This window comes from Trichoderma citrinoviride (assembly GCF_003025115.1).
Source record: "Trichoderma citrinoviride strain TUCIM 6016 unplaced genomic scaffold BBK36scaffold_11, whole genome shotgun sequence".
NCBI lineage: Eukaryota > Fungi > Ascomycota > Sordariomycetes > Hypocreales > Hypocreaceae > Trichoderma > Trichoderma citrinoviride.
In genome coordinates this window covers 1,523,000-1,543,612 of record NW_020194719.1, presented here as the reverse complement: position 1 = coordinate 1,543,612, position 20,613 = coordinate 1,523,000, and the positions used below count along the sequence as shown (strand labels likewise).

The following is a 20,613-nucleotide window of genomic DNA, read 5'->3' as shown; positions in this document are numbered from 1 at the left end:
GTGACCGGTGCCTTGTGACTTTTTGTAGCAGTTGCGCATCCGTCCTCCTGGCGCATTAGATAAGCCGGAACCACCTGTGGCTTGCCTTCTGGTACAAATCGAAAGGCATCGCGCGACGCCACAAGCACCCTTGAAAGCTAACCAAAGGCTCTCGCTCATCCTCCCATCGCTTGTCCAGAGGGCATCGAAACTCAAAAATAGAACGAGCTCGAACCGAACCGTCCGACTCAAGTCACTCCATTCGAACAAATCAGCGCCCGCCATTGCAGCGACTTCCAGGGCAGGCAGACCGCCGCCAGCAAACACAATGAGTGAAGCCGACGAGGCCATGACCGGTGTAGACGGCGGTGAATCGCGTCTGCCCCTCTCGGAAGACGAGACCAAGGTGCTGGAGCTGTACGACAGGCTGCAGGAGCTGCGGCTCGAAATCGCCATTATCAACGCGCAGCAAGCCGGTAAGAAATCACATGCCAAGCGCATATCGTGGGGAAGTTATCGTGATTGTGCTCATCCGGCTCTGCAGGTATCAAAGATGATGATGAGGACGTCACAGCGGCGCAAAATGCTCTTCTTACAGCAAGAGCAAGGTACAGACTACGCAACGACGCAATCGAAGCCGTCATGGTCGCAAATCCCATCCTCAAGGCCGTCCACAGCGGCACGCAAGCAAACCCAATAGAGCGGCACGTATTCATCAACAGAACAAAAGACAAACTCAGCTGAGTCTCAATGCTTAAAACCCCCCAGCTAACCCCGAGTTTATACACAGAGATCTCTTTCCTTACATACAGCAGAGAGATGAAACCTCCATCTCGGTAGCCAAGCATGCAGACAGCATGACAAAGCTCCGCCGGGACCTGACCAGCGTCCAGGTGCAGAGTATACGCGTATGCCGCGACAACGTCAAGCTTACGGCACAGGTGTTCGAGCTCGCGGAGCAGGCCAAGCAGCGCAAGGCCGTCCGCCTGGACAACCCCGACGTCCAGCGGGAGATGGACAAGTTGACAAGAGAGGTCAAGGCCAGCAGGCAGCGGTGGAAGGTTATGAAGGGCGTAGCCAGTGGCATCGTTGCCGGTAGTGGCGTTGACTGGGCTGCGGATGAGGAGTTGCGCAACATCGTATTAGATCCTGAGGATGAAGACTAGATGCCGACCGGCTGCTGGAAAGCTCAGTGTCGTCAACACTTTCATAACATGTATCCCGCCAAGGGGCCCAGCATCTCGAGAAGCTGCTCTCGACTTCCAGTCACGCAGGTTGCTGGCCGATGCCTACTGGTAAGGGACTGCATCCTCGGGACAGTTTGGGCCTGGTCATCAGACTGCAGGAGGCAGTTGGGTCGATGCGTGTCAGACGAACCCGTAGATCCACTACAAGATACCTTCATACAAGTACGATGTCACAAGAACGAAGACACTCGTCACCGCCATGGCCAGCAGTGCTCAACACCTTCTCATTCACAAGCGCGTCTTCCATTGGGACGCGCCTCTTTACGCGTGAGACGAAATATGAAAGGAAACAGGTGTGGTGAAGAGCCCTGACCTTATATACGCATGACTAATCAGTGGCTGGGCCCAGCACTGCGCAAGATCAGAAGAGCTCTGTGCGCGCAGCTGACCAGACCGTAGGGAAAAAAAATTGACGCCAGGGGCAAAGAGACAGAGGGAGAAAAACAAGCCTCGAGGATGGAGCACGATGGAGCCTCAGAGTGAAATTGGGAGCCCTCGAGAGCCAATACAAACGCTTCGTGCCTTGTTCCTTGCGTGCCGCAGAGAAGGGATTCAGGGAGCTATGACCACCCGCCGAGCTGATGGCAGCCACGTGATGAACACCTGCAGAGGTGCTTTGCTTGTCCCTCAACGGCTCTGGGACATCTTTCAACAGCGAGGGCTGGAAGGCGAGATGCGATTTGATGCCGAGTTCGTCCTTGGAAGTCTGATATTGCTCTACACGCAACAAATTTGAATTCTGCTCTGTCCATTGACCTCATCAGGTGCACGCAGCGCGTTGTTGTCGGCGGCATGTGTTGATTCCACCTCACGCAAAAAGAGGCGTCGATAGAGTGGAGCGGGCATTGTCTGATCAGTCACCCAAGAATTTTCGCAGAGGCGTGCGTGGGGAGTGCGACAAGCACCAGAAAAAGCAGCGCGCGCCGGCGACAGGGTCGACGCATGTACCGCACAGTATCTGGCTGGTCGGGGAGCTACTTGTGGCTTCCACTGCGAGACGGCTCCTCTGCGCGACAGGCATCTGGGCTCCTCCTGGTGGGAAATGTCGGGGAGAGCGCTGCGTCGCATACTTGTACGGTACGGTTACGATGTGGCCGCACCCAACGTTCCCTTGCCGATACGGTACTCGGTGGTACCTGGCACATGCAGCCAAGTCTCGTCTCGACTCGTCTCGGGAGCTGCCTGTAAAAGGCACAAGCTGCAGAGCGCATGACCTCGACGCCGGTAAGCGATGATTTCAAGGTACAATCTGCATGTAAACCTGGCTCTTCGCGCCGATGCCCAATATGCCCTTCACTGCTTTTGCTTGCAAGGTACTAACAACAAGCAACTTGTTCATCTCCCCTCGGAATGCTGCAGGAGTCGGAATGGCTGGCCAGCCGCTGTACTCGTATGGTACCTTGGTGCTCTGCTCTGCTCGATATAGTCTGTACGCATGCGGTCCCGAGAAATGCCCAACGCGACAGACGCCGATATGAGACGCTCTTGTGTTTACGGGCGTAGTTGTACGGGTACTCGCCTGAACGAATGCGTTTTGTTGCCACTTGGAGTCCACGTACTTTCGTAACTCGGCGTGGCTGCTGTTTGTCGTACTGACTCGAAAAACACATTCGACTCCAACGTCACAGTAGCCGTCTGCTGTGGCAGTGACAGCAACTTCTCCATATGGTGTACCGCTCTCAACTGATCCTCTTCGTGTTAAGCCAGCTGGACTCGTCAGCTGCTTTGCCCGTATTACTTTCCCGCTTAACAAGCCCGAGCTGATACTGCTTCGGTCCATCGCCTATCAGTACGAAGTACAGGTAGCGCGGCTTGCGTATGACTGGCAACAGTGAGGAAAAGCAAGGCCTGATTGATTGCCAACATCTGTGAAGACTGCCTGTTCTCGCGCTTTCTGTTGCCGCTGGGAGGGTAAGGTACCAAGGGCGAAGTACCAGTACTTGCAAAAGTCGTATGACGGTACATTTCGTCATGCGCCACTACAAGTACACCCTTTCCATGGCAGCTCTACCTTTTTAGCCTGCAGTGGCACGACCCTCCGAACTCTCCGCCGCTCCATCTTGCAACAGGAAGCGGCCAGCAGTAAGCAGTCTATCCGCGACATTGGTAAGAAGTGGCTGTTCTTGATATGGCTCGTTATGCATATTCGGGATGATGCTCAAAGGGAAAAAAGGATGAATCTTGTTACCTGAGCATCTTGACATCTCCATCTCTCCCATCGAGCAATACCCCTGCAAGAGGTTAGTCAGTCGATCCAGTAGCACGAAGGGGGCCTTGTCTGGCCTTGTCTTTGGGGCTCAATCAGGTACCGCAGATGAGAAGGTCTGCCTGTATGCACCGCGGGTCTGGACAAGCTTGGTGGTCAACGTTCTGCCACGTACGGAGTACCCAAGCAACCAAGTTCTTGCCGAAGCGCACTTGATAGCGGTAACACTGATTAGCACGGAACGGCCGATGGAGCAATCAGCGACAACAGAGCGAGTGGTGCCGATGGCAATGGTCAGCTCTCCGCACGCCTGTTTGGCGCATTTTGCTTCAGCAATGCTTCGAGAAGACTCAAGGCCCGACTGGGGGCATCGAGCAATTCGCCCCCAATACGGAGTACCGGCCAACTAGCTGCCTCAACACAAGCAAGCGGCAAGCGGCTTGCTCTGTTCCGCGTGCGAGTAATAGGGCGACTCGAGCATACCATCTCAACAAAGATCGTCGACTCCTTCCCATACCTTGCCCAAAAGCTTGCCGCACATGTGGCAAAGGGCAAACACAACCAGCCCGCCCCGGTTCAAGTCGTGAGACCAGTGTGAGGGGAAAGGCAGATGCTCCACGCTAACAGCTACTGGCAGCAGTCGGCGCAACTCTCTGGCACGCCAATGCGAGCGTGTGTTGCAGTGAGGAGCGAGAGGTGAGAAGCTGCCTGGCTGGGCCACCCATAGCAATTTCCACGGCTTCCTTCGACGGTGTACTCGACCCAGTCAAGTCGCGAAAAGTACTACCAGTGATGGAAACACGGCCGTCTCAATTTCCGCACGGAAGTCAAGAAGCGTATGCAACTGGTCACGTACATGCCCATTGGCCTTGGACTCAACCTTGCTAGGCGCAAATGGCAATCTGCCAGCACTCCGTAATACCAGCTGGTACCTTTGCTCCATGCCATGCCTCGTCCGCGCTCTCGTACCAAAACACCAATTGCGTCCCAGGCTGAGCCGACTTGAGACTCACAGTAAGCCGATACGGCAGCAACATCGACGGTATGCACAGGTACCGGTACCACAGCAGCGAGCGCATCCACGCGCTGGCGAAGAAAAGGGAGCTGCATGCGATATTAACGCACTATCGCAAAGTACCTAGTAAGAACCTGGTAAGAAGTGCGAAACTCGACAAGCGCTGCAGTGCTTGGATTGAGTGCCATACGGTCTATCTCGTCAGTAGTAGTAGCAAGCATGGGAGAGGCCGTTTGTCTTGGAGGCGCGAGCGAGAGCGAAAGTCCGTCCACCCATGGCATGGGCAAGCCACAATGTCTTTTTTCATGTGGTAACTCCGCACTTTGCAGACCAGCCTATTGCGAATGGCACTCCAGACTGCGTGCTACTGCCGGAATTGGCTGTCTGATGGGATGTCTCTGAGTTGTTTGCACTCGCCCTCGCCCTCGCAGCGCAACCGGCAAAAACAAAGTACATGGGTGCCCTTCTTAGTACGAGGTACTACTCGATAGCACTGCGGGCAATGTCATCGAGGTGTGGCACCGCCAGAGTACAAAGAGCTTGGAGGAGGGTGTCAGTAGCATAAGGTAGACTTGCCATTGTAATCTTGTCGTAGGAGTCAGTATTACGGTAGGAGTATGAATAAGGTAGCAGCATCAAAAGCCAGGATCCAAAAAACACCTCCTTTTTTGTTGGCGTGAGCAAATAAATGAGATATCAATGGAGAAACTCTAGGTCTTGGTATCGCTCCTTCCTTCAGCCATAGAGCAGGCAGGTGCAGGCAGGTGCAGGTGCAGGGAGGCAAGAGCAAGCCAAGCTCGAGCAATCAGTGGTGGGTTCGCTCCGGTGAGACGCTCCCGTCGTTGGTAAGGTACGTACGGAGTACGAGGCAGGAACGGAGTACAAGTACAGCCACCCCAAGGATGGGCGGAGGTCTGGCGCTGGGGCAAGTACACCGTGCGAGCTGCGCGGCGGACGATGGGGTACAAAGGGCGTGTACTGTCCATGGGAAGGGACGGCTAAGCAGGCCTCGTACCTGTACAGTATTGCGCAATCAGCGGGCCAAGCAGCGCTCGCCTGTGACTGCCGCTGCTATCGTAGCTTGCACCGCATCCATGACGAAAGCGAGGCCTTGGGGAGCTCAGCTAGGAGAAGATAGACGCATGAGGCTTGCCGGATCGCCAGGTGAGAGAGAGCACGCTAACTTGTGGCTTCAACTGGTTTGATCGGCTTGACTTGTGCCACCTGCTATCTAGTAGTAAGTAGGTAGTGGCAGGAAGCAGAGGAGAAGGCGAGTGAAGTTGGACTGTGGTATTCGATCTGCTGGGCGAAAGAAGCTGTTGATATCGACCTGACGTGTATTATTAGTCCATACCATACTGAAGTATAAGCCGCTGTGTGTCCTGGCGTCCTGCTTGCGGTGTCAGCATCGATTGCAATTTCAATGCCAGGCAAATTCAACCTGTCACCAGTACTAAGTTCTATGAGATTTCACAAACAAGCAGAAGAGAAAGGATACGAGTCAACAGCGACATACAGACGTAACATGAACATCAACCAAGGCAGCTGAGTCGGCCGTCTCTCGCTGTTACCTCGTGCCGCCGCCGCAGGTACTCACCCACTGGGCGCATCCCGTCAGTGTGTACGAGTACCTCTGCGCCGCCCAGCAGCCCAGCAGCCCAGTGTGCGATGCCCAGTGTGCGCCCAGTGCCAGCCAGACCGTCCCCAGGGAACCGCCTGCTGCAGCGCTCCGGACCCGACCAGAACCTGAGTGTACCTGTCTCTGTACCCGTACTAGCAGTCCTGCGTGCTCCATCCGCAACCTCGACCCCCATGGCAGCAGCAGCTCGTAGTAGCACCAAGACCAGCCAGCCAGCCAGCACACTCCGTACCCAGTACCGTCGGTACCTCAGCGACCAGCGCCGGCGCGCCCACGGTGCAGGTACTCGGCGTAGTGCGTACCCCCCCAGCCCAGGCCAGAAACCGTCACCCCTCCAGGAGTACCTCCATAGTACGGAGTAGGGGAGCAGAAAAGTGTGAGCGAGCGTGGGCAAAGGACAGCGCTGGTGTGTGGGTGGTAGCTTTTTAGGCCGTCTGGCGCGTGTGCGCGTTCCCTCGGCAGCCCGCACTCAATCACTCGCCCATAGTAAAAAGGCTGCTTGGCCCTCCCCCCATACAGACTCGCTCCCCTTCTCCCTCTCCCATACAAATTCTCCCATACAAAATCCTCCCATACAAACCACAGCACCCGCGTCTTCGTCGCAACACAACGCGCCTATCTTGTGAGTACCTCGCCGTCGCCCTGCATCACAGCCAAACACCAGGTCACCAGCAACAACGTCGTCTGCCGCCCGCATTGCGCTCGTTTCGCTGGTGCCGACTGTTTTTTCCTTCGTTTATTGCCTCATTTCTGCCTCTGAAGCTGCATTTTTGCCAAAGTGCCGCGCTGCACTCGGTTGCATCTCTGCCTCTTCCCCATCACACATCCTCGCTTGCCTGCGCATCCCAGCGAAAGCACAGCTGCGCGCTGACCCGAGCGGTCGCTTTGAGAGGTGAAGAACCTCGACATCGCAACCACGCTTGTTGGCGAAAGGCACAAAAACCCTCTTCAAAGTATGAAGATGGCCTCTTTGCTGCATTTTTTGAGCTTCAAATCTCGTTTCCGCCGCGCAACCACCCACAATGGCACTCCATCGCCTCACCTGCTACCTCATGGCAAGCTCATCGAGCTGCACCGCGGAAGCTACCCCTCCACCTCTCTACCTTGATCGCTTTACCTGTCCGCCTCTTCCTCTCCACATCCCACTTTCGCCATGTCGTCTGTTTTGCCTTTGTGATCAAGCTTAGTCGCTGCCATTTGCGGGATTGTGGCTGCGCCCGACTTGTCGCTCTTTTCTCATTAGAACATCACTTTATCTGCTTTTGCACGTCTTTGTTCATCGCGACTAACGCAACTCATCTAGAAATTCACACATTCAAAATGCCCAAGGCCGCAGCAGGAAAGCGTGGTGCCAAGGACGGTGGCAAGAAGCGCACTAAGAAGGGTATGCTCATTGTCCTATGTCACATCAAAAGACGCATCTGTGGCTGACTTTACGCAGACCCCAACGCTCCCAAGCGCGGTCTCTCTGCCTACATGTTCTTCGCCAACGAGCAGCGAGAGAACGTTCGTGAGGAGAACCCGGGCATCTCATTCGGCCAGGTCGGCAAGCTTCTCGGTGAGCGGTGGAAGGCCCTCAACGACAAGCAGCGTGCCCCCTATGAGGCCAAGGCTGCCGCCGACAAGAAGCGCTACGAGGATGAGAAGCAGGCTTACAACGTAGGTCTTTGAGTCGACTGGCCGGTAATGAGATGCAAGCTGACCCGCCTGGACAGGCCGACCAGGAGGAGGACTCATCGTAAGCTAGGTTCAGCCGTGGTGGAAAATCCAGGATCATGATTATGGTGGTTCTTTCAGCAATGATTCATTAGGCCTTGGGCTGAGGATGACGGCCGCCGGCCGCTCGCCTCGGGGCCCAGGCTTGGTGATGTCGATTTCTTAGTCTTTTGGGCAGGACGGTGTTGTACGAATGCACGGAATGGGTTGCGTACTATTTGCTTTCAGGTGCCGGAAATTCAACGGAACAGGGTCTCGCATACTTGTAATTGTGGACGGGGTAGTGGCCGGCAGAGCTACAATGCGATATCATACAACTGCGTGAGCTTTCATTCATCGTAATAACAATGAAGCCACGATGCCATGAATTGAGAATATCAATACAACGATCAATTTGCCGTACCTGCGTGTTCCGTTCTTGGTTATTTCAAATTTTCTCTTGTGCCAATCAAAGTCAAGTCACTCCATTCCACCTTGAATCAAGAGCATCTCAATCAGCACCCTCTCATCGCCTCTCGGACACGCTTCTCCACGATCTCTACAGTTTCACAAGTTCGTGACTAAGCGGCTCCCATCTCCAATATGGCTGGCAGTAAATTGGCTGCATCCGGTGGAGGTGGCGGTGTGCAATCGGCTCGGATCAATCCAAGCTTGCGGAGCCTCACGACTCCGGAACCCGGAAGTGACCTCCGTCATCTCCAAGTCTGAGACTTGAGCACAGCCAGAGAGAGAAAAGAGGGCTGGCGACGATGGCTGCAAGAAGCGCTGCTACAACACCAAGTTTGGGGGCAGAGCCGGTCGACGGAGGCCCGGGCCGTGAGTAAGCTCTACTTTCCTAGCTCTCCACCACTCCGCCATTTGGCACCAGCCTCAAGGGCTCAAGGGCGGCTCTGCGGCTCCTTCGCCACAGCCCTCCCTCCACCTTGACCTCCCTTGCATCGCTAACAGACTACCACAGAGACACACCGGCAGGCTGTTAGTCCAAACGCCCATACTCGACAGTCGACGATGACCTACCCCAAGCTCCAGCCACATCCTCGCACAGGCTAAGGCTCGCGAGCATCACCGCTCAATCAGATGCCGGCAGCTAATCTGTTGGCAGCATCACGCCTCCACCCCAAGCGAGCCAATTGGTGCAGACGCAGGCCTCGCTCGGTGGGACAGAGGCTGCGTGCTTGTACGAACATGAACATGCTTTGCTGCATCGCTCCATGCAAGTGCCGGCCCAATGCACCGCAAACCGTCGGGTCGACACACGCTTGCTTTCGTGGCAGGCTGTGAGCTGCTGGCGCTGCTGCGAGCCTCCTCTGGCTCGCACCCGCCACCGCAAATGGGGTGACGGGCTCTCCCTCGCGTGGTGGAACTCTGGCGATGCAGCCGCTGGTCATCCGATGGATGTTGCTCGACCGCCGGCGGGGACTCGGGCTCGAGAGAGGCAGCAGAAGCAGGAAAGCAGCATGAAAGCAGCATGTGCACAATGTATGCCGGACACGCTGGCATCCGCTGGTGGTGCCGCATGTGTTGCAGTGTTGCAGTGCTGCAGACGCCCAAAGCTGCTTGCTCGGTGATTCCATTGCCTCTTGGCCCTTCTCCCTTCTTCTCCCTCTCCCCCATCCCCCATGCATTGGGCTGCCACCGGTGTGGGAGACAGATGCCCCTCCACGCTTCCGGATTCTGAGGTTGCATGCTGTGCTCTCAGTCCCCCCCCGCCCCGACTTAAACTACCGGGCCACCCTGCCACTCCGACATTTCGATTTGATCTGCTCCGACCCAATCTTTCGGATCCTGCCTGGCTCTCTTTCACTTTCTCTGGTGCTGCGACGGCTGGCCAGAGAAGCGCAGTTCCTTTTGCTCATTATACAAGCTCTCCCTTTCTTCCAACGTTTGACATACGGGTGCACCAATCGTATATCGTACAAAAGCTAGCTGTTGGTAAAAGCCAGTCTAAATCCATCGGCACCGGAGCGTGAATCGGCTTGACCAACAGCATATCTGAAGAGAAGGGGTAGCGACATAGGGATCGAGGGAGCCGACTGGTCTGACACTTGATTCATCTCAACCCGCCAAACGTTGGTTCATCTGGACTGGTTATGCTTGGATAGGTCACCTTGACTCTCGTCCAAGCTTTCGCCCTCTTTTTCGCCTTCGTATTACTGCCAACATCGTTCTTCGCCTAATTATTAGTTTAATCACACCATGGAGCTTTCGTCGCCGATTGAAGATGCAGCCCTGGTTGACGCCCATCTGCTGAAGGGATGCTGCTTAGAAGCGGACAGGTCGGATAGTGTCTGGCTGCGGCTCGAAGGCCTGTTCATCGCCTTGCCAGAAGCGAACCGACGGCACCTGAGGCCGCTCATCGACGAGATCAGGACCTCGAGCTTGCTTTTACGAGAGCTGGCCGACCTCTCCCAAGTTCACCAAGACCGTGTGCCGCTGGTTCTGGATCCTCTCAACACCGTGTTGCCCTGCATGTCTCGATCTCTGCGGGACATCACCACACACTATGAGAACCGAAAGTTGACCAAAGTCAACCGATGGCGAACAATGTTCCATGAAATGACCAACGAGGTCGGCGGCTTGCAACTACCGCAGCGATTCGTCGTCTACAACCATTATCTCTCTGCCATCCGGGATTTGCTCTCCAGGTAGGACACCTTGATGTCCTTCGTCCAAGTTCGAGCTGCTGACTTGCTTTTCCGAAGGTCACCCAACTTTGACCTCAACATGATGGAAGCTTTCCGCCTCCAGATTATGAATCTGCGAGAAGCCAGAGGAATCCGTAAGTGCATTCACGATCATTATGTCGAGATGAGGGCCCTCGACACTAACAAGTGAGCAGCTCCGCCCCCCATCCAGGCCGGTCCTTTGGTTCGTTACGGCACCATACCGCCTGCAGACTCGGACCCGGTAAGACAGCCTCACTCTTCTTGGTCGACATGCCGCTTACAATGTGTTGATGCAGTCCGTTCACTGGTCCGAGCAGATATTTTCCCTGCCATTGCCATCTCGCTCACCTTTGAAGAGCCAGCTCCCGTGAGTATTGCAAGCCGCCCTGGTACAGTGAGTTTAACTAATCGACGTCATGTCTGGCAGATCGGAGTCCTTTGGACCGCATCGGCCGTGGGGTCACCTCAGCATCCCTCATAACTCAAAAGTCTTGTTTAGACGGTAGGTTATCCATAGCAACGTTCCCTTTTTCCCCTGTGACTACATGCAAAGTTACTTACTGATCGAACATATAGGCCCATTGATGACGACAAGATTTCCCTTATCGCCTACTCTGATGGACGGGATGGCTCGCCATATCTGCTCCTTCGAACTTTCTACATGGGTGGACCATGGTTCTCGCTTCGCGGCGTCCACGAGCTGTGCATCCAGCGTGAGAATGACGCCATCCTATTCAAGAGATGGAGCCGCTCCGAAAACTGTTCCAAGCTCTGGGCAACATTGCGCTTCCAGACGTGGGAAGGTATGTTTGGCTTACCCTCTGTTGAATCAGACCTGGCGATGATACTTTCGTTGAAGGTGGACGTCCTGAATGTTCGCCGCTAATATGCAATTTCCAGAGCTCACCCTCATGTACTGCACGTTTCTAGCCCTCAAGTCCCGCAACACCTTGACAGTCCAGCTGGGAACCAAGGAATACGCCCTCAAGGGTGAAAAGAAGCTCTTTCAAGCGTGAGTCTTGTCTGTCTGTCCAAGTTGGTGCCAGCTTAGTTGCTAAAAGGTTTTGCAGGTGTATTTTGGACGACGGATTCAAGCACTCCCTCATCGTTTACGAAGACAAGTATACAGGCGGCCGCCGCATCCACGTCGCCGTTTGGGAGGGCGAGCTGCGCCAATGCCCTGTCTGGACAGCCTTTAGTTAGTTTTTACTCCCCCCTATTCAACCTACCTATTCAACCAAGATAAAGAAGAGTCATTAACAAATCGTTCATAGTGACCCATCAATCTGCGTCGCCCACCTGGCTCAAGCGCGTCAGCCGCAAAAGAATCCGCCTGGCCGACGTCCAGCTATACGTTTTCTGCCAGCAGTACAGACAGCAGTCGCAGCGCAAAGGCACGGGAGGATCCTTTGAGATTCAGTTTTACAGCGAAGAAGGTATGTAGTATTCCCCATGCCTCTTTTCCCTCGAACCCCCCTCCCCTTTCTCCAGTCTCTGAACGAAATCACCTCCATTAACCGCATTCATACAGCCGCCCAAAGCTTCAAGGACCTCTTCAATCCTATCCCAACAAAGTCAAACATGTCGCGGCCCATCACGCCAAGACCAATCACACCCAGAATCGCATCTCGGCCAACAACCCCACGAGCCTAATCTCGAAACGATTCACCCCAATACCTATTGCTTTATCCAGATATATTTCTATCGGTTTTCATCAAGTCCAACTCGACGACTTCTGCACCCAGCAACCCTGGCCACAAGTTCCTTTGTTTTGTTTTTTCGCTGCTTACTTTCTTCTACAACTCACGCTTATACCCCCCTCTCGACATTTCTCCGATACAACGCATTTTTAACGACATGATGACTGAATTAATTCAAAGACCTGGCACAACTTATATATCTTTTTTTTTTTCTTGCTGCAAGGCGACTTGGCGTTTTGATATTTTTCTGCAGCAAAAAAAGGTTATATATGAAAGGGTCATGATGATGCTCGCCATCCAAACCAGATACTGTTTGTTCTGTTACGATTCTACATGCTATGGCGAATTGACGGCCATCATGATGATATTCTTCGGTATTGGTTTTCATGATTTATACGCTCGCGAGTTTTTGAACTTCATATTCTGTAATTCGTTACTTTTCATAAAACTATTTACTGGGCATAATCTCGTACGATTTTCCGGTACTGTCCTCCCACACGTTCCAAGCACTACGCTTCAATTACACAAAGTAAACAGAACATTTTTCGTCATCCGGAGCTTAGGTCTTGACATCGGGCTCGTCACGGCCAATGTGCTCCTTGAACTTGAGCAGCTCCGTCGCAAACTTGACCTCCTCCTTCAAGAAGTCCTGGGCATCAAGGTCGTACTTGGAGGGATCGTCGGTGTGCTGCTCAATGTACAGGCGGATGGTGGCGCCAGATGAGCCAGTACCCGAGAGACGGACGACGATCCGGCTGCCGGAGGAGAAGCCGGCGTACAGGCCCTGGTTGGAGGAGACGGAGCCGTCCAGGTCGGTGTAGGAGAAGTTGCCAGCCTTGGTGACGGTGCGCTCTGTTCATAGCAGGTTAGTCCATGATGCTGCCAATTGGTTCGATCTGAATGGAAAGGGATGCTTACCGCCAATGGTGCTGCCCACAAACTTGGGGTCCTTGACCAAAGCCTCCAGCTCGCCAACGACCTTGTTGGCACCGTCGGAGTCGACATTCTCGTAATCGTATCTGGTGAAGAACGTACGGCCGTACTGCTTCCAGAAGTCCCTCTGGATCTGCTTGATGGAGGGAGCGACATCAGGGTTCTGGACGCCCAGAGCGGCGATGATGTTCAGCCAGGCGACAATAGCCCACAGACCGTCCTTCTCACGGATGTGGTCACTGCCGGTTCCGAAACTCTCCTCACCGCAGATGGACAGCTTCTTCGCGTCGAAGAGGGCGCAGAAGAACTTCCAGCCCGTGGGGACCTCGTAGCAGTCGAGGCCCTGGGCCTTGGCAACCAGGTCGACGGCGCCGCTTGTGGGCATGGATCGAGCCAGGCCGTTGACGCCGTTCTTCTGGAAGTAGGGGATGAGCTTGGCGTGGTGGGCAATGATGGCCAGCGAGTCTCCGGGAGACACGAAGGCGTTGGCGCCGTAGATCATGTTTCGGTCGCCATCACCATCCGAGGCAGCGCCAAAGGGAATGTTGTTCTTGTCGACCACCTCGACCAGCGAGTGGGCATAGGTAAGGTTAGGGTCGGGGTGTCCGCCGTTGAAGTCGGGGCTGGGCACGCAGTTCTGGCAAGAGCCCGTGAGACCAAGCTCCTTTTCGAAAATGGCCTTTCCGTAGGGACCCGTGACGCCGTGCAGGCCGTCAAACAGGATCTTGAAGTCGGGGTGGGAGGAGAAGAACTTCTTGATGGTGTCGAAGTCGAAGATGTCCTTGAGCATGGCGACGTAGTCGGCGGTGCTGTCGATGATCTCGACCTCGAGGGAGCCATAGGTGGCGGTGCCAATGGTGGAGATGTCGATGTCGGGGATGTCAGCGATCTTGTACGAGGTCAAGTTCTTGGACGTCTCGTATATCTTGTTGGTGACGGACTCGGGAGCGGGACCGCCGTTGGACAGGTTGTACTTGATGCCGAAGTCGTTCTGGGGGCCTGTTTGTAAGAAGCTCGTCGTCAGCACCTCGTGCCCCTTGATCTGCGTCCTGACGGCCTTGAGGGACTTACCGCCGGGGTTGTGGCTCGCGGTGAGCAGGATGCCACCAGTGGCCTTGCGGAGACGGATGACATGGCTGGCGGCGGGAGTGGACAGGATTCCGTTCTGGCCAATGAGCAGCTTCTTGACGCCGTACGCGGCACCGATCTTGGCGATCAGCTGGATGACCTCGGGGTTCCAGAAGCGGCCATCGCCACCAATGACGAGGAAAGAGCCTGGACCCCGGAGGAGCAGAGCATTAGCATTGAGCTGCTTCTAGCACGTTGTTGTTGTTTTGTTGGTATTGATGGACGGTTCGTACCCTCAGCGCCCTCGGGGATGGACAGGAGGATGCTGGCGACGAAGGACTCGCTGTAGTGCGGCTTCTGGAAGACGGTGACCTTCTTTCGCAGGCCAGAACTGGAGATTCAACGTCATGTCAGCGATTGCCGTTCGATTGCGCGTAGAGGAGAGAGAGAAAAGAGAGCAAGTCGATGACGTACGTTCCGGGCTTCTGGTCCTGGAAGGGCTCGAACTGGACGGTCTTGATGCTCATGGCGGCGGCGAGGAAGTGGAATCTAGGGCGAGGATAAGGATGAAGGAGAGCGAGAAGCAACAGAACAGGCTATGAAGAGCTTTTTATCGCCAAATTGCCTGAGGGAAGCTGAAGCAAGCGGGATAATAATAGGGGATGGCAAGCTCTAATAAGGGGCGATGAGGGGAGCTCTGCTCTGTGGTGGGGATTGGGCATGGAGGGGCAGACGGTGCTGGCGGGGGAGGTAATAGCACTGTCCTGGCTGCAGTCAAGCAGGAGTAGCTGTACAGTAATTGCATACAGTGTGAGGCCGACCCTCTCCATGGCGACGGAGCTCGCCTTGTCCAACGAGAAGCCGAGCTGTCGACCAACAATGACATCAAGCAGGCGCAATTGGGTGATTTTCCTTTGGTTTTGGGTGTGGTTGGGTCTTACAGGAACGGAGCACAGAGACGGCGAACTGTACATAGTCTTGACATCAAGCAGGTTTTCTTCTCATTGCGGAGTATCAACCGGCGTCTTCTTCACGATCTGGCTTCTGCTGATGCCGGTGAGGCTGTCGACGACGATGCCGCCGCGAAAATCACCTCCCGGTAGTATCTGGCCTCCGCGATGCTCTCCAGAATGTCGTCCCTGGCCTTGTGGCGCCCCATCTTAGCCGGCGCCCTCGACAGGACCTCTGGCCTGCTCCACCGCCTCGCAGCCTCCTTGATGGAGCTAACGTCCAGGATGCGATAGTGCAGATGCTCCACGACCTTGGCGAACGGCTCCTTTCGCAGAAACGCTCGGTCCGCGTGCACGCTGTTGCCCGCCAGCAGCGCCGTGCGCGGCCTGGGCACGAACCGCGTGATGTAGCGGTACAGAGCGTCTGCGGCCTGCTCCGGCGTCGTATCCGAGGCGAGGACGGCCGCTGTCAGGCCCGACTTGCCGTGCGTGTTTGTGCACCAGTCGTCCATCTGGTCCAGCCGGGACTTGGGCCAGTGGATGACGGCGTGGAAGCCCTTAGGGTCGACGATGTCGAGGTTTGCCGTCGTCAGGATGCAGTAGATCTCCAGAATCTCCTCCGTGTCCGGGTTCAAGCCCGTCATCTGCAGGTCAACGGCACCACCGCAGTAAGCACGCAAGATCAGCAGAGAGTTGGGTTTCCAGATGGGCAGCAAAGTGTGCCAACGGCCATTCATCAATCTCTCTCACCTCGCAATCGATCCAAACCAGGGCGTCGTCCATGGCCGCGGCTTGGCTAGGAGACTCGGATACCGGCTGTTCTGGCTGATCGGATGTAACCACACAGCAGGCGTTGATTCCCAAGCTTGAATCTGAGCCTAAACGGCGGAGAAATATGACAAAGAGAGGGTAGCGAGAGAGAAGCCAGGATAGATACAACTAGTATTCGCCCAAGTAGTGAATTCCGAGTAACGGCGACGGGCTGCTTTTCTTCGTTAGGTTCCAATTGTGCGTCGATCCCAGCGAGTGATTGCTGTGAGAACTACTAGTATCAGAAAACTCGAGCTGTCTGGCAACTTGCATGCAGCGTCGGGCCCTCTACAGGCCCCTCTTCAGGCCCTGCAACGCCTATCCTGCAGCTTTAGCCACCGGTGGGCCGGCATTTAGCGATCGAGGGCCCCTGTAGCCCCCTGTACTTGCAGCCATGTGGCGCTGTGGCTGCCCTCCACCCTCACGTCTCTGCTCCAGCTCTCTCCGCTTCCCCTCAATCCTCTTCTCTTCCCCCCTCAGAGTCTTTCCCCATACAAGCATGGCCTCGATAAGCAGCGCCATGATGCTCCTCCCACTAAACACTAGCCGTTCTAGCACTGGAACGTTGCAACGCCTTCTGTCCAATGCTTGTGATGTTTGGAATCAGCTGGACTTGATTGGACGACTCTGCGGTGGTCGTTGACAGCGTCCCTGGCTAAACGGCAGTTTGGATTCATACCTAGCTATCTATATATACACGGAGCTTTCACATGCAGTTTCGACATCCACGGATGGACGTTTCGACCTCCACGCGTCGATATCAGAAGGACTCTACTCAATAATCTCGAACAGCTTCAAAGCCGTCGTCGCCATGGCCTCGCTCAAGGTCTCCAACGACCCCCATGTGAAGCCACTTCCACGGCCTGAAATGTCCGACGACCCTCCTCGCTTCATCATCATCGGCGCCGGTGCCCGAGGAATCGGCTACGCCAGAGGCATCGACATTGCCAGCAACGGCGTGGTGGCAGCTGTGGCTGATCCCAACAAGTATCGACGAGAGACGCTGGGGAAGCAGCACATCTGGGGCACCAACAGCCCCGGAGAAGGCCAGATATTCGAAGACTGGCGTGATTTCGTCGAGTACGAGCACAAGCGGCGCCAGCGGGTAGCCAATGGCGAGAGCAATGTCCCCAAGGGCGTCGATGGCGCCTTTGTCTGCGTCCAGGATCAGATGCACCGAGAAGTTGTCGTTGGACTAGCACCGCTGGGGCTTCATATAATGTGTGAAAAGCCCCTTGCACCATCACTGGACGAGTGTCTCGACATATACAAGTCTCTCAAGCCGCTGCTCAAATCCAACATCTTCTCCATTGGCCACGTCCTGCGCTACAGCCCTCATAACATGATGTTGAGGAAGCTGCTCGTCGAGGACAAGATCATTGGCGACATCAACAGCGTCGTCCACACAGAGCCCGTGGGGTGGTGGCACTTTACACACTCGTACGTGCGAGGAAACTGGAGAAATTCCAAGACGTCGGGTCCGTCGCTGCTGACCAAGTGCTGCCACGACGTCGACCTGATCCTGTGGCTGCTCTGCTCGCCGGAAAAGGCGGGCCAAGGCGAGCCTCATCTGCCAGAGTACGTCTCGTCTTCCGGTGGCCTGCAGTTCTTCAAGAAGAGCCGTAAGCCTGCCGCCGCTGGATCGGCTACCAACTGCATGACGTGTCCCTTGGGCGACTCGGGCTGCAAGTATTCGGCCAAGAATGTATATCTGAGCGCCAACTGCGAAGGAGTCGGGACCGGCAACACGGACTGGCCCCTGACCACCGTCGTGCACGACATTGAAGACTACAAGACGCTGGACGAGCGCAGTGCCGCAGTCACCAAGGCTCTGGAGGAAGACTACGACGAGTCCACCCCCGAGGATCAAGTCAGCTCGCGCAACTGGTTCGGACGGTGCGTCTTTGAGGCAGATAATGACGTGTGCGACGACCAGTTCGTCACCATTACCTGGCCCGAGTCTGTCAGGCCCGCCAAGCGGGTGACCATCCAGATGGTGGCCCAGACCAAAAAGCAGTGCTACCGCTTCTCCTATTTCTACGGCGAGCACGGCGAGATATACACAGATTCCGAAAAGATTGTCGTAGAGGACTTTAACACAAAGAAGCAGACGGTATACACTCCCCACATCGAACACAAAGGACATGGCGGCGGCGACCTGGGCCTGACGAGGCAGTTTGTGCTGGCCTGCGACCGCGTCAAGAATCATGGATGGGAGGCCGAAAAGGCGCAGAACGAGTTTGTCGGGTGCACTGTGGAAGAGGTGATTCGCAGCCACGCAATGGTTTTTGCCGCCGAGGAGGCTCGGGTGACCAACACGGTTGTCAACTGGCAGCAGTTTTGGGATAAGGCGACAAGGGAGTAGAGCTGCCATCTCAAAACGTGATGTTGGGATATCTCGTGCGAGGCCTGAAAGGAATATAATGGATTCATTTCGTCATCTTCTTGAGGACCAAATATCGATTATAAACGTGAATGCATCAGATATATACCCTGCGCCTTGGGAAACGAATAACAGTTATCCTTCCTTCCGTGCCGATCCAATTCGTAATTTCATCTCTAGCCGTCCATCCAAGAGCTCAACCAACAAATGCTTCACATTAACCTGCACAGTTCCACCCTTGTCAAGACGCAAAACAACAGAATCGACATTCCTTCGAAATCCAGACATTGCAATTCTACATATCCAACTAGCTACCCAGCTCTGCTCTGTTCGTCTCTGCCCCAACAGGACTCACCGCCGCCAACTCAGTCGGCGGCGGCGACTGCTGCTGCGGCAACACTTCTCCCTCCTTGAAAGCGCCCGGCGTAGAACCATTCACCTCCACAGGGTAATTGTACTGCTGCTGCTGAGGCGGATACTGTCCCTGGTGGTACTGCTGCGGATAGACGCCGCCCTGCTGTCCGTACTGGCCCATGTGCTGCTGTGCGTCGTAGCCCTGCTGGTGCATGGGCACGGGGGCATATCCAGCTGGCACACCAGAAGGATACACAGCTCCTCCTCCAGGGGCAGCGGAATTCTGGTTGTCTTGAGGGGGGGTTCCGCCTGCAGCTGCGTTAGAAGGAGCATTCCCCGTCTTCTTATGTCGACGGACAAAGAGGAATGCCGCCAGTCCGACGAGGCCGAAGGCGGCAACGCCTCCGACGGTCCCTCCTGCGATGGCGGCGACCGGAGTGCTGCTCTTCTTCTTGCCGGCGGGCTCCGGGGTCGCAGTCGTCGATGATGTCGAGGTTGACGTCGTGGACGATGCAGAGGATGTCGTGGACGTTGTGGTGGTTGTGGGTCCGAAGCTGTGTGTCGAGGACCAGCCCGGGTCGATGGTCAAGAGGGTTCCTCGGCCTGCCTGCGGGGAGCAGTCGAGGAGGGTGTACAGGCTGGTTGCGTCGTCGCTCGCGGCGGATGTTGAGACGACCCATGTGTAGCAGGCGGGGAGAGACGATGTTCCGCTGGTGGTTGGTGGTTGTTTTGTTTAGCTGAAACCTCCCTCAAAGGTGAAAAAGGGGGAAGGAGGAGGAAGAGAGAGAGAGGGGGGGGATGACAGAAGGGCTTACCAGCAGAGAGTGTGATAGTCGGAGGGGAGGTTGCAGGCGCCGCCTTGGGAGGCCTTGTAGTCGATGCACGTCGTCTTGATGAGGCTGCAGGCGCTGTTGGGCTCGCAGCATCCCACATGGCCTTGTTGAGGGGTGCATGTGAAGCCGGACGATATACAGGTGAATGAGTCTGTGTTTCACCAAAGGTCAGTTCAGTCCCTTCATCTTTTATTTCCGGAATTCGTGATACTTGAACAGAATAAGATGAGAACCCAGGCAGATCAGGAATCCCGGCAAACAAGAACAACAAGTTCACAGGTTTTAGAAAGAAGGAAAGACGACTCACTCCCAGCAGTCCCCGGAACAAACCCGCACGTCTGCGGCCCCAGCGTAAAGTCATCCGCCCGCGGCACCATCATGCGTCCCAGCAGCGGCTTCGGCGCCTGCGTCGGCCTCGGGGACCAGCCCAGGGCGAGCTGCTGGTCGGCTTCGTGGCCCGCGGCGGCGACGGTCTCTCTGGCTGGCGATGCCCATGATTCGTGGAGGCCGGACTTGGGTAGCGGCTTATTGTTGTCGGCTTGGGCGATGGAAGCAGCGGCGCCGAGGAGGAGGAGGAGGAGGCTTGTTTTTGGTATGTGGTGCATTGATGCGGTGGTGATGCGTGTGTGTGTACCTTCTTTGGAGTTTTGAGAGACTAATGAAAGATGGAACAGGACCTTCTTTCTATATTGCTTGGTATATCTCAAAACGAATACAGCATAGAGGCAACGAAAGGAGGAGAGCACCAGGTTCAGCTGAGCTGGTGTGGTCTCATCGACAGCACAGCAGAGGGGGGGATGAGAGGAACCGCCAGCCAAGAAGCAAGCAAAGTACTCCTTTCCCTGCTGAATTCTCCCAAGCACAGAACGCAGAAGAGGAGGAGGAGGAGGAAGAAGAAGAACAGAACCGAGCAAAAGTAATGGAAGAGAAGACAACTCGCTCGCACCGCCTCTCCAGCCAATATGCGGCTCTTCTTCAAGCAGGCACACTTATTACCCACTCACTCACACCCCAGCAAAACTCTCCACGATACACTTACACCCACCTCGAAATCTCTCCCCCAAGAGGCCCCAAGCTATCACTCGTACTTCGTCCTCGGGGTTCCTCGCTCTCT

The 20,613-nt window shown here is 55.4% G+C and overlaps 8 protein-coding genes across 8 annotated transcripts; 4 read left to right on the top strand and 4 right to left on the bottom strand.

Annotated features, from left to right (window-relative positions):
- The first annotated feature begins 285 nt into the window (after positions 1-285).
- BBK36DRAFT_169649 (hypothetical protein) lies at positions 286-1,219 on the top strand. Its single transcript, XM_024897826.1, is given in 4 exon segments — positions 286-455; positions 533-683; positions 770-1,176; positions 1,195-1,219. 3 exon segments carry the CDS (start codon positions 308-310, stop codon positions 1,143-1,145), a joined length of 675 nt encoding a protein of 224 aa, XP_024747809.1. The 5' UTR covers positions 286-307; the 3' UTR covers positions 1,146-1,176; positions 1,195-1,219.
- Positions 1,220-6,663: 5,444 nt separating this feature from the next.
- On the bottom strand, positions 6,664-6,813 carry BBK36DRAFT_1093266 (hypothetical protein; the record flags this gene model as incomplete). The annotated part of the gene is made up of 1 exon (XM_024889044.1): positions 6,664-6,813. A coding segment is annotated over one exon (150 nt), but the record flags the coding sequence as incomplete, so codon positions are not given.
- A 581-nt stretch (positions 6,814-7,394) lies between these two features.
- BBK36DRAFT_1136148 (hypothetical protein) lies at positions 7,395-8,189 on the top strand. The gene is made up of 3 exons (XM_024892883.1): positions 7,395-7,470; positions 7,528-7,745; positions 7,802-8,189. Exons 1-3 carry the CDS (start codon positions 7,407-7,409, stop codon positions 7,826-7,828), a joined length of 309 nt encoding a protein of 102 aa, XP_024747807.1. The 5' UTR covers positions 7,395-7,406; the 3' UTR covers positions 7,829-8,189.
- A 1,778-nt stretch (positions 8,190-9,967) lies between these two features.
- Positions 9,968-11,912, top strand: BBK36DRAFT_143428 (hypothetical protein; the record flags this gene model as incomplete). The annotated part of the gene is made up of 9 exons (XM_024897499.1): positions 9,968-10,447; positions 10,505-10,581; positions 10,642-10,709; positions 10,765-10,835; positions 10,896-10,970; positions 11,045-11,271; positions 11,369-11,480; positions 11,539-11,666; positions 11,743-11,912. Exons 1-9 carry the CDS (start codon positions 9,999-10,001, stop codon positions 11,910-11,912), a joined length of 1,377 nt encoding a protein of 458 aa, XP_024747806.1. The 5' UTR covers positions 9,968-9,998.
- An 813-nt stretch (positions 11,913-12,725) lies between these two features.
- On the bottom strand, positions 12,726-14,787 carry BBK36DRAFT_1136146 (Phosphoglucomutase, first 3 domain-containing protein; the record flags this gene model as incomplete). Its single annotated transcript, XM_024892882.1, has 5 exons — positions 14,644-14,787; positions 14,463-14,560; positions 14,173-14,376; positions 13,087-14,100; positions 12,726-13,020 (listed from the first exon to the last, which is right to left on the bottom strand). Exons 1-5 carry the CDS (start codon positions 14,694-14,696, stop codon positions 12,728-12,730), a joined length of 1,662 nt encoding a protein of 553 aa, XP_024747805.1. The 5' UTR covers positions 14,697-14,787.
- Positions 14,788-15,199: 412 nt separating this feature from the next.
- On the bottom strand, positions 15,200-15,902 carry BBK36DRAFT_1123897 (ribonuclease H-like protein; the record flags this gene model as incomplete). Its single annotated transcript, XM_024891115.1, has 2 exons — positions 15,200-15,763; positions 15,870-15,902. 2 exons carry the CDS (start codon positions 15,900-15,902, stop codon positions 15,200-15,202), a joined length of 597 nt encoding a protein of 198 aa, XP_024747804.1.
- An 838-nt stretch (positions 15,903-16,740) lies between these two features.
- BBK36DRAFT_1124965 (NAD(P)-binding protein) lies at positions 16,741-18,294 on the top strand (the record flags this gene model as incomplete). The annotated part of the gene is made up of 1 exon (XM_024891217.1): positions 16,741-18,294. One exon carries the CDS (start codon positions 16,741-16,743, stop codon positions 18,292-18,294), a length of 1,554 nt encoding a protein of 517 aa, XP_024747803.1.
- A 325-nt stretch (positions 18,295-18,619) lies between these two features.
- Positions 18,620-20,104, bottom strand: BBK36DRAFT_1161533 (hypothetical protein; the record flags this gene model as incomplete). Its single annotated transcript, XM_024894380.1, has 3 exons — positions 18,620-19,376; positions 19,482-19,650; positions 19,807-20,104. The coding sequence occupies 3 exons, from the start codon at positions 20,102-20,104 to the stop codon at positions 18,620-18,622; spliced, it is 1,224 nt and encodes a 407-aa protein (XP_024747802.1).
- Between the last annotated feature and the right edge of the window lie 509 nt (positions 20,105-20,613).

Bases quoted from the DNA above. Each gene is read 5' to 3' on its own strand.
- BBK36DRAFT_169649 (XM_024897826.1), top strand. From the start codon at position 308: ATGAGTGAAGCCGACGAGGCCATGACCGGTGTAGACGGCGGTGAATCG. The intron at 456-532 runs GTAAGAAATCAC...CAGGTATCAAAG, and splicing joins TATCAACGCGCAGCAAGCCG to ATGATGATGAGGACGTCACA. The intron at 684-769 runs GCACGTATTCAT...GTTTATACACAG, and splicing joins CAAGCAAACCCAATAGAGCG to AGATCTCTTTCCTTACATAC.
- BBK36DRAFT_1136148 (XM_024892883.1), top strand. From the start codon at position 7,407: ATGCCCAAGGCCGCAGCAGGAAAGCGTGGTGCCAAGGACGGTGGCAAG. The intron at 7,471-7,527 runs GTATGCTCATTG...GACTTTACGCAG, and splicing joins CAAGAAGCGCACTAAGAAGG to ACCCCAACGCTCCCAAGCGC. The intron at 7,746-7,801 runs GTAGGTCTTTGA...CCGCCTGGACAG, and splicing joins ATGAGAAGCAGGCTTACAAC to GCCGACCAGGAGGAGGACTC.